The following is an 8,416-nucleotide window of genomic DNA, read 5'->3' as shown; positions in this document are numbered from 1 at the left end:
TTTAATGGGCAGTCATTTTCCCTTCACCCTTTGTAATTTTTGAGAGGATCCGAGGCGTGTGTTATGATAACGAGGCATTGCAATCAATTGAATTGATTTTCTCTTGATGTTTTTTTTCTATAGAGTTTGGGTGGGGAAAAATATAGCGTGTGCGGATTTTTTTTGGAGGTTGGTGCTAGTCTCGCCAGGCCCACCTCGTCCCCTGCCGAGCCTGAAGAGTTGCACGGAGAGATGGTAGACCAGATGGCATCCGTCTCGGGGTTCCATCCAAGCCGTGATCGCAGCGTCCAATGCGACGACGCATCTGATACGACGGGATCGCCGAGAAACCATTTTCCATGTGTAAGTCGGCTTTGCCCAAGTTGCTAGGAACACCGCTTGCCCTAGGCGAAGCCGCTTGACAAGCTGCAGCCTCACCCACCACTCGGCGAGGCAGTGTGTTTGACTTCAGATGCCGTCTAGAGCGATTCATGCATATCCCGCGCGCCCACAGGAGGGAAATGCGCTTGTTTCGCCGGCCGCTTTATGCAACTCTATAAATACAAAGAAAGACGGCTGCCCTGTATCAGAAGCTTGGGCGTGACTCGCCGGCTGTCGAGGGCCCTCCACAAGAGCCTCCACAATGATCCGCCTCCCCCACTCTGGAAAGGTGCCAAGGGGCATGAATGTTGGTGCTGTGAAACCGTCATCCCGCTCGGCAAGCGCACCCAACCCCAGCAAACCCTATCGGGAAAAGACTTGTTCGTCATGGTCGAAGCGATGCCAAGGGGTGACACCGCCCACCCTTGCAGGCCAGGGGTGGTGGTGGCCTGGCTTCCCGACGGGAGCTGCGCAGATCTGCCCCTGAGCGAGCACGGGCATTGGCGCTTGTCGAAGCGCCAGGCACAAACCGAGGAGCCGGCCGACCATCAGATGGATATAAGAGTCGCGGGCCCGACTGCTCGGGCTGGTGGGAAAGAAGGAGGTCCTCACCACCACCGGCTTTTCTACCTGTTCCGACCCCGAGGGCTTTTCTCTTCGAGTTCCATCTCTTTTCTTTTCTTTTCCTTCTTTCTGTTGGGACTGGCTTCCTCAGTTCCGTTCTCTCCTTAAAGCCACTCCTTTTGTTTTCTTGCAACCAACCATGCATCTCCAAGGCCTCTTCACCTTCCTGGCCCTCGGGTCGCTCTGGGCCCCCGGCCTGGCCCTGCCCCAGCCCCAGGCTTCCAAGGCCCGGGCCCGGGCCCCGACCCCGAAAGCCACCCAGGCCCCCAACCAGGCGCCGCCCTCCAAGAACCCGTCCAACCAGCCGCCCCTCAACGCCACCGCCGCCTGCACGTCGGAGCCCCTCACGCAGGACACCTGGACTAAGCTGAAGCTCAACGATGCCCTGACCGCGGCGGCGGCCAAGGTCAAGGGCACCTCCAACACGGTACAGGAGCTGGCCGGCACCTTTGGTGCGCCCAACTTTTTTTGTGGCCTCGACAGCTTCTGCAACGCCGGCCAGCCGTGCACGCCCGTGGAGCTGCCGTCGTGGTACATCCTGGTGGCGACGCAGAACTGGAACAGCTACATGAACTCGCTCAACACGGCCATCACCTTCGCCGCCAGCATCCTAAGCCTGCAGCTGCCCGCCATCTCGAACGACTTCATCACCCAGCCGCGCGACGACGTGACGCCGCTCAACAACATCCTCAGCATGTTTGCCACCATCCTGGGCGCCATCCCCATCACGGGCGACATCAAGGCCGTCGTCTCGGGCGGCTCGCAGGCCATCAAGTTCATCTCTGGCCTCACCAAGCCGCCCGCGCAGCCCGACAAGTTCCTTAGCTGGAGCGGCATCGCCGCCTCGCTGGGCGACGTCGTCAAGACCTACCAGGCCTCCGTCTCCGCCGGGCTCTCGGCCACCCTCAACGCCCCCATCGCCGACAAGGCCGCGGGGCTCGCCACGGTCCTGGCCGGCGGCGAGTTCCTGGGCGTGCGCCAGAACGTGACCGAGGGGGACGTGTCGGGCCGCGTGCTCGACGCCCTGACCGTCTACGCCGTCGGCCTGGCCCTGACGTCGCAGAGGGTCTTCCTCAGCCGCGTCAAGGGGCTCGACGAGTGCGAGGTCCGCCAGGACGAGGCCGTCGAGATGTGCACGGGGCCCGACGCCGACGGCCGCTTCACGCAGAACCTGCTCCTGCGCGCCGACGGCGAGAAGGCCTTTGCCGCCACCGACATCGCCAAGAAGATGGCGAGCAAGTACGGCATCCAGAAGGAGCAGTACATGCTCGGCGTCGCAAAGTGCTTCGACGAAAACGGCAGCAAGCAGCTCTTCAACCCCTTCGCCGACCAGGCCATCCCCATCGACAGGAACACGCCATGCCTGTTCAACTTGCCCGTTTGCGACTCGTTCCCTGGTCGAAGGGGCGGGATCGTGGAGGACTGCCGCAAGAAAGGCCTTAACCTTTAGGTCTTTCTGGCTTCTTTTTTTTTCTTTTTCTCTTACTTACTTCTTACTGTACTGTTTACGTCTCTACTCCCATAATCCACCTCTTCAGATACCCAAAAATCTTGATTGCTGTAAACTCTCATCTCCTTCTCAATGCGAACAGCCCGCCGTGAGTTCCTTGCCTTGACATTGTCGCACTTTGGAGCGGGTGGACCCCAATATCGCCCAAAACCAGCCGCGGGCAGGGCTAGCGGAGCCTTAAGCCGTCCAGCTAGCCAGAAAGGGGATGGTTGAGAAGCGAGGGCGATGTTTGACGGGAGTGTTCGTACTTTCTGTCCTCTTCATGTGCTGGTGTGGTGCAATGAATGGAGGGGTGCCGTTCTGCAATTATCATTCGAGAGAGTGCGCACTACGCCCTGCGCTGGTGTGAAAGCTCAGCCAAGCCGTCATGGTAATAACCCTCTGTTTTGGCTACGATGGATGCTACGTTGCCTATACATGGGCGACACCTCCAAACTGGGCATCAATGCCGCAGCCTTTCCCCGCCCAGTTACTATGTAATCGAAAGCAGCCTACCCGAGCGCGCCACGTAGTAGCGCAAGTCGGCGGCTTGCAGGGATCGCGTACATGAGGCTTTCAGCTGAATGCTTCGCCTCTTTTACAGGCCCTGTCCTGCTCTTTGGGGCCTGTACCATCAGCCGCAGGCTGCGTCGGGAGCGTAGACGACAGATGGAAGGCAGGCTTTGTGTGCCGCCCACCATATCCCTCGGGCGAGGGCCAAAGAGGAAGGGGGAAAAGGACGGGAAGTTCCGTTTGCCCAAGTGTCCACGGCTCAATACATATATCGGAAGCTGCTGCTCCCCTACCTAGCTGAGACGGACGTCCTTGGTTCCATCCCCATCCCATCAATAGACGACCCCTTCACCCCACCCAAAGCACCAGCAGCAACAACAACAACACCACGTCCAGCATCATGTCCACCAACACCTCATCCTCCCTCGCGGGCGGCCAGGTCTCGGGCCATGTCGGCTGGGTGCCGCCGCCACGAGGGCGCGGCACAATCAACATCATCTGGAGTTGCCTCACGGTGCTTCTCATCTGCTCCTACAAATGCCTGCACCTCAACATCCCGCACGAGGACGAGCTCGAAGCCGGCTGGCATAAGTTGTGGGGGGCGATTCCCTACTGGCCCGAGAGGCCGGCTCTCCGCCGGCTCCTCCGCAAGGTCAAATGGATGGCCATCATCATCATCGCGCCGGAATTCGTCGCCGGGGTTGCGGCCTTCGAGCTCCAACAGGCACGCAAGGATTTGGCCGACGCCAAAAAGCTAGCACCGGATTTCGCCAAATGGTCGCGTGAGAGGGACGAGCTACGTAGGTGCGGGGAGTGCTGGCATAACCCTCCCGATTCACAGCCTAGGAATAGCGAGCTCACCCTAAGTCACGCATTTTATGCCCGCATGGGGGGCTTCGTGCATGTTACGCTTGACAATGACGAGAGCGGCGGGCCCCGGATGAAGAGAGCGAGGTTGGAAAGCGTCGAATCGTACTGTAAGCTGTGGTTCCATACACTCTCCCGCGCTCGCTTGGAAGCTTTTTTTCTTTCTTTTTTTCCCGGTTTATTATCACTAACATGATGTTCAACCAGGCCGATTCCTCAACCAATGCGCCAGCGAGAAACGCGCCGTCCACCTCAAGAGCGAGTCGGACATCCAGGGCCTCGTAAAGTCGGACCACCTAACCAAAGTGGTTGCCATCGCCCAGGCCCTCTACCTCGTCCTCGACTGCATCGCCCGCACGAACCAGGGCCTGCCCATCTCCCCGCTCGAGCTGTCTACCGCGGCCTACGTCCTGGCCGCCGCGGCCATGTACGGCTTCTGGTGGCACAAGCCACAGGACGTTGCGCACGTCACCCAGCTCTGCGGGGGCCCCGAGCCATCGGGCACGAGCTGTTACAAACGAGCCGAGCTAATAGTCGGTGATCATGCCTTCAGTATCGTATTTGGAATCACATCACACCTGGCCCCTTACGTCTTCCACCTCATCGCAGCCACTTTCGGGGGTGTTCATGTGATCGCTTGGCGCTGGGATTTTGGGTCGGACCTCGTCAAGACTATGTGGAGGGTATGCGCCGTGGCGACCTCGGCGACCCCCATTTTTATCTTGTGTATCATTTTGGGCATCAGTCGTTGGCACGTCGACATTCTGGACCTTAGCTGGATTACCTGGATTAAGAGTGTGGCGCAAGCGTGTTGGATAGGGACTACAGTAGGGTTGAGCGTTTGCTACGTCTTCGCGCGGGCAATCATCATTTTCCTTTCCTTTTACACGCTGTTTTCAATGCCTGTAGGAGCTTACCAGACCGTGGCTTGGACGGATTATCTACCTTTTATATCCTAGGACGCCTTTGCCTAAATCAGTACCCCGGATCTGCCCAAATCATCCTCTCATGAAGCCTGGATTTACCTTGGGCTCATGACCCCAAAACTGCCCAAAAGGCCGTGTCCCGGTGTGCTGTCCTGGGAATTCTCTTGGAAAGACCGGCTCTTGTAAAGCTTGCCCGAGAAGGCATGGCCATGTTGTAAGCAGCAGCAGGCAAAATCCCCTCTAGCAGGTGCACCAGGCGGTGCAGCAGCCGGCCCTGCAGCGGGCGCTGTCGAGCCACCTGCCCTGGCCGCTGCACACCTGCACCGGCGTGGGCGGTCGAGGTTGAGAGGAGGCCGGCGAGGATGGCGGAGAAAAGCATATTGGCGGGGTTGAGGGTGGGGTGGGTTGTTGTTTTGGCCGGAGAGAGGAGTGGGAGACGAGGAAGGCAAGAGAGAGAGAGAGGATCGTCGGGGATTTGACTGCGAGTGCTCTGGAGTGCCTTGGAGAGATGGGGGAAAACAAGCCGATTCCGTCGCGGGCCATGATGGGTTTTTATACTCGGGATAAATGCCCTGCTGGCCCAAGGACAGCATCTCGAGGGACGCCGTCGCCAAGGAACGCTCGTTGTCTGCATGACAGGTCTACAGCATGGCAGATCAACTACACGTCAGATCGGGGCTGCAAAGACCCTAACCGCCCCCAACGGGCCGCCGCTGCAGGTGCAGTCGGCAAAGAGCGGTGACCTCGAAAACTTGCCCCTGATCTGCATAATAGTCGGCACATCCGATCTGGCGCCTCCTCCTGCAAGGACGTGGCAGAGCATCGCCGCCGTTACATATCTCCACCTCCAAGGCTGACACCCCGCATTCAGCCGCTAAGGCTTGCGTTTCTTGGCAAATCGGAATCCCAGAACTGGCAGGCGAAGGCGGCCCGCTAATACATTCCAGTATGGCCTCTTGATGAAGACCAGGCAGATCAAGCCCCTCCCGCGCCGCTCCTCACTGTCTAGTTGGCCGCCGAGACAAAGCCTGATCAAGAATAGATATGTGGACATTGGCGTGAAGCATCTTCCAAAACTCTTACTGCCTGGACCTTCGCGGGCATGTGGGGCCTACGGCCAGATCATGTCGCCATGTACGGCTCATGCCGCGTGGGGCCGTTATCTTCAGTTTGTCTTGCTAACCGAGACGGTGTCCCGATCGACAGGGGAAATCATGGGTTCGTAAAGATGGCCCGAGGGCGAGCAGGTGGAAACCGTCATTCAGCAGCCCCTTCGGCACTAGCAAGGAACACGCCAACTAGAAACTCATCCCAGCCTTGCCTTTATAGACGCTGCTCTCCTCTTCAACTCTCCCATGTCCTGGACCTCCGGCTGCAGGGTCGCTGCTCCTCCAGGCTGACCATAATCCGAAACCCGGTGGAGAAGGACGGCAACGCTTGAGGATTTCCACGGCTGCAAGTCCCTCCACGCCGCCGTCCTCGCCAGAACCAAACCCAACAGCAATGCGCTGGCCAGCTGGACGGCCAGCGGAAGCACCAGCCACACCCACTGCACCTGGACAAAGGCGACCTGACGGATCGTCCTCCCGGGCGCGGTCACGTTGAAGGTCGAGCGCAGCTGATCAGACATGCTCCGCGTCATGTTGTGCACTATCTGCGTCATATTCCCGGATTTGAAAGCGGACCCGACGCCAGTCGGGGCGCCGAGTTGGGTTGTGAGTGAGAGTCCGTCGTAGAAGCTGCCGACGAAACGTGGCGAGAGGAAAAACTCGCTGATGGCAAATATGTCGGCGACGTTGATTCGGAGGACGGGCAGGTGGGTCTGGTTGAGCATGGTAGTGATGTACCCGTGGCCGCGAACAAATGTGGGGTCGCCCGGCGTCATCAGGATGTTCTCCTCAGCCCCAATTAAGAGCACGCCGCCCGAGACGGTGACATTTGAGAACCTTCGCGCTGCCAGACTGATGTCGCATTCGATAATTTCCATTTGATCCGGGTTGACAATGTAATTGGTTCGATCGCTAGCCGTTCTCAACATTGCCACCCTAACAATGTCGGGCCGCTCGGGTTTCAGAGGCGGCACAGGCCGTGTAGATGACCGTTCGCTGTACCAGCGAGAATCTTTCAGGAGAGTGGTTGAATTGACGCTGATGACGGTTTGCCAGGATGTCGGCGAAAACCCGACAGCCATGTTGACACCGCCAGGGGTGACAAGACTTAGGTTATCGACCGAGGTGGTCCAGTTTGTGAATATGGAACGATCGATAGAATCGAGGGCTGCTTCCGTGACGTTGTAGCAGGTGCTCATGAAGCCCAGAGAGACGTGTGGGCCATCCCAGGAGCAGGAACCAGGGCACCTGGAGAGAGTCGGAGAGTCAAGACCAAAGAGGCCACGGTAGATAGCCCCCTGCATCGAGACATCGACAGTCGAACCTGTGTATTTGAACTTGTGAACAAAGGCGGAACATGGCATGGTTCTACATGGCATGGTTGTGGGTTTAAGGACTAACCTTCGATCCTGGACTTGGCGGATGAAAGGTCAAGGCCCGCGGGAATCTTGGCACCGGTGATGTAGTCATGAGAAAGGCCGAGCACAGCCCTTGCGTCGTCAAAGGGGACGTCCCTGGTCTCCAGCCGCACCAGCTGCTGGACAAAGACGTCGAACCCCAGCGCCAGCACCGTCGCCAGGGCCCCGATGGTGGCCAGGCCCCACGGCCCGGCGCCCACCAGCTTCAGGCTGCCCATGGGCCCGCGGCTCGCCTCGTCGAAGCGGTCGAGGTCGCGCAGCGGGCGCGGCGCGGCGCGGAAGTGCAGCCACTTGGACTGGCCGATGCTGGCGGTGAGGGCAACAACGGCCAGCGACTTGGCCGCCGTGCTGAAGACGGCAATGGTCGCGGGCAGGCCGAGGATAAAGTCCCAGTTCGCCAGGGGGCGGCCGTTCATGCGCGCGAGGACGGCGACGATGCCCGCTGTGCACAGGACGCTGGCCGCGATGGCCAGCGTCTCCCACCACCATGGCCAGGGCTGCTTGCGCCTTCTCGACTGGGCGGACTCGCTGTCGCCGCTACCGTGTTCCTTGTGGGATTTTGCCCTCACGGCGCTCGACTTCATCAGGGGCGAGTCGAGCGGGCTATCGTATTCAGGGCTGCGGTTCATCTTTGCTGGGTCAGTACCGTAGAGCTTGAAGCTAAGGTTACAACGCAGGAGCGGCCAAAGCAATGCTCTCGAGGAGATGAAACTTTGTGGGCTTTATCTGCAATATTTATCGGTCGGTCAAGAATTTTGCGAGTGGGATCGGAACTTGAAACTCAGCCCAGGAGCAGAATGGGAGGCCTTGGAGCGGCCCCAATATCACCAACCTCGCAGAAAAGTCGTGTCCATCGACACGGCGCTAAACCCAGGCCCTCCGAACGCACCAGGCCCAATCACGGCCGCCCCCAACAGCCGAGCCACGGTGGCGGAACGCGCGCGGTTAACTGCAGCTGCCCCGGCGTATCCGGGTCGGGCGATTGGAGGGCGGCAGAAGCGCCAGGAGTGATGTAAGAGGTAGAGTGCAGTATGTGGCTACGCGCTGCCCAGCGTTGCCGCCGGCGAAGGCTCTGTAGCCGCGTGTGCCGGCAAGAATCACTGTTGATTT

General features: G+C 59.3%; 4 protein-coding genes across 4 annotated transcripts; 3 read left to right on the top strand and 1 right to left on the bottom strand.

Annotated features, from left to right (window-relative positions):
* The first annotated feature begins 971 nt into the window (after nt 1–971).
* On the top strand, nt 972–2,579 carry GGTG_10533 (hypothetical protein). Its single transcript, XM_009228407.1, has one exon. The coding sequence runs from the start codon at nt 1,124–1,126 to the stop codon at nt 2,432–2,434; it is 1,311 nt and encodes a 436-aa protein (XP_009226671.1). The 5' UTR covers nt 972–1,123; the 3' UTR covers nt 2,435–2,579.
* An 807-nt stretch (nt 2,580–3,386) lies between these two features.
* Nucleotides 3,387–4,812, top strand: GGTG_10532 (hypothetical protein; the record flags this gene model as incomplete). Its single annotated transcript, XM_009228406.1, has 2 exons — nt 3,387–3,963; nt 4,061–4,812. 2 exons carry the CDS (start codon nt 3,387–3,389, stop codon nt 4,810–4,812), a joined length of 1,329 nt encoding a protein of 442 aa, XP_009226670.1.
* A 599-nt stretch (nt 4,813–5,411) lies between these two features.
* On the top strand, nt 5,412–5,636 carry GGTG_10531 (hypothetical protein; the record flags this gene model as incomplete). Its single annotated transcript, XM_009228405.1, has 1 exon — nt 5,412–5,636. One exon carries the CDS (start codon nt 5,412–5,414, stop codon nt 5,634–5,636), a length of 225 nt encoding a protein of 74 aa, XP_009226669.1.
* A 96-nt stretch (nt 5,637–5,732) lies between these two features.
* Nucleotides 5,733–8,016, bottom strand: GGTG_10530 (hypothetical protein). The gene is made up of 2 exons (XM_009228404.1): nt 7,290–8,016; nt 5,733–7,212 (listed from the first exon to the last, which is right to left on the bottom strand). Exons 1-2 carry the CDS (start codon nt 7,933–7,935, stop codon nt 6,086–6,088), a joined length of 1,773 nt encoding a protein of 590 aa, XP_009226668.1. The 5' UTR covers nt 7,936–8,016; the 3' UTR covers nt 5,733–6,085.
* Between the last annotated feature and the right edge of the window lie 400 nt (nt 8,017–8,416).

The sequence above is a fragment of the Gaeumannomyces tritici genome, assembly GCF_000145635.1.
Source record: "Gaeumannomyces tritici R3-111a-1 unplaced genomic scaffold supercont2.6, whole genome shotgun sequence".
NCBI lineage: Eukaryota > Fungi > Ascomycota > Sordariomycetes > Magnaporthales > Magnaporthaceae > Gaeumannomyces > Gaeumannomyces tritici.
The sequence above is the reverse complement of the archived record's forward strand: the minus strand, read 5'-3'. Positions and strand labels throughout refer to the sequence as shown.

What these genes read in the sequence shown, in the direction of transcription:
- GGTG_10533 (XM_009228407.1), top strand. Translation starts at nt 1,124, where the DNA reads ATGCATCTCCAAGGCCTCTTCACCTTCCTGGCCCTCGGGTCGCTCTGG.
- GGTG_10530 (XM_009228404.1), bottom strand. Translation starts at nt 7,935, where the DNA reads ATGAACCGCAGCCCTGAATACGATAGCCCGCTCGACTCGCCCCTGATG. An exon ending in CGCCAAGTCCAGGATCGAAG is followed by an intron (nt 7,213 to 7,289) that starts GTTAGTCCTTAA and finishes TCAAATACACAG; the next exon opens with GTTCGACTGTCGATGTCTCG.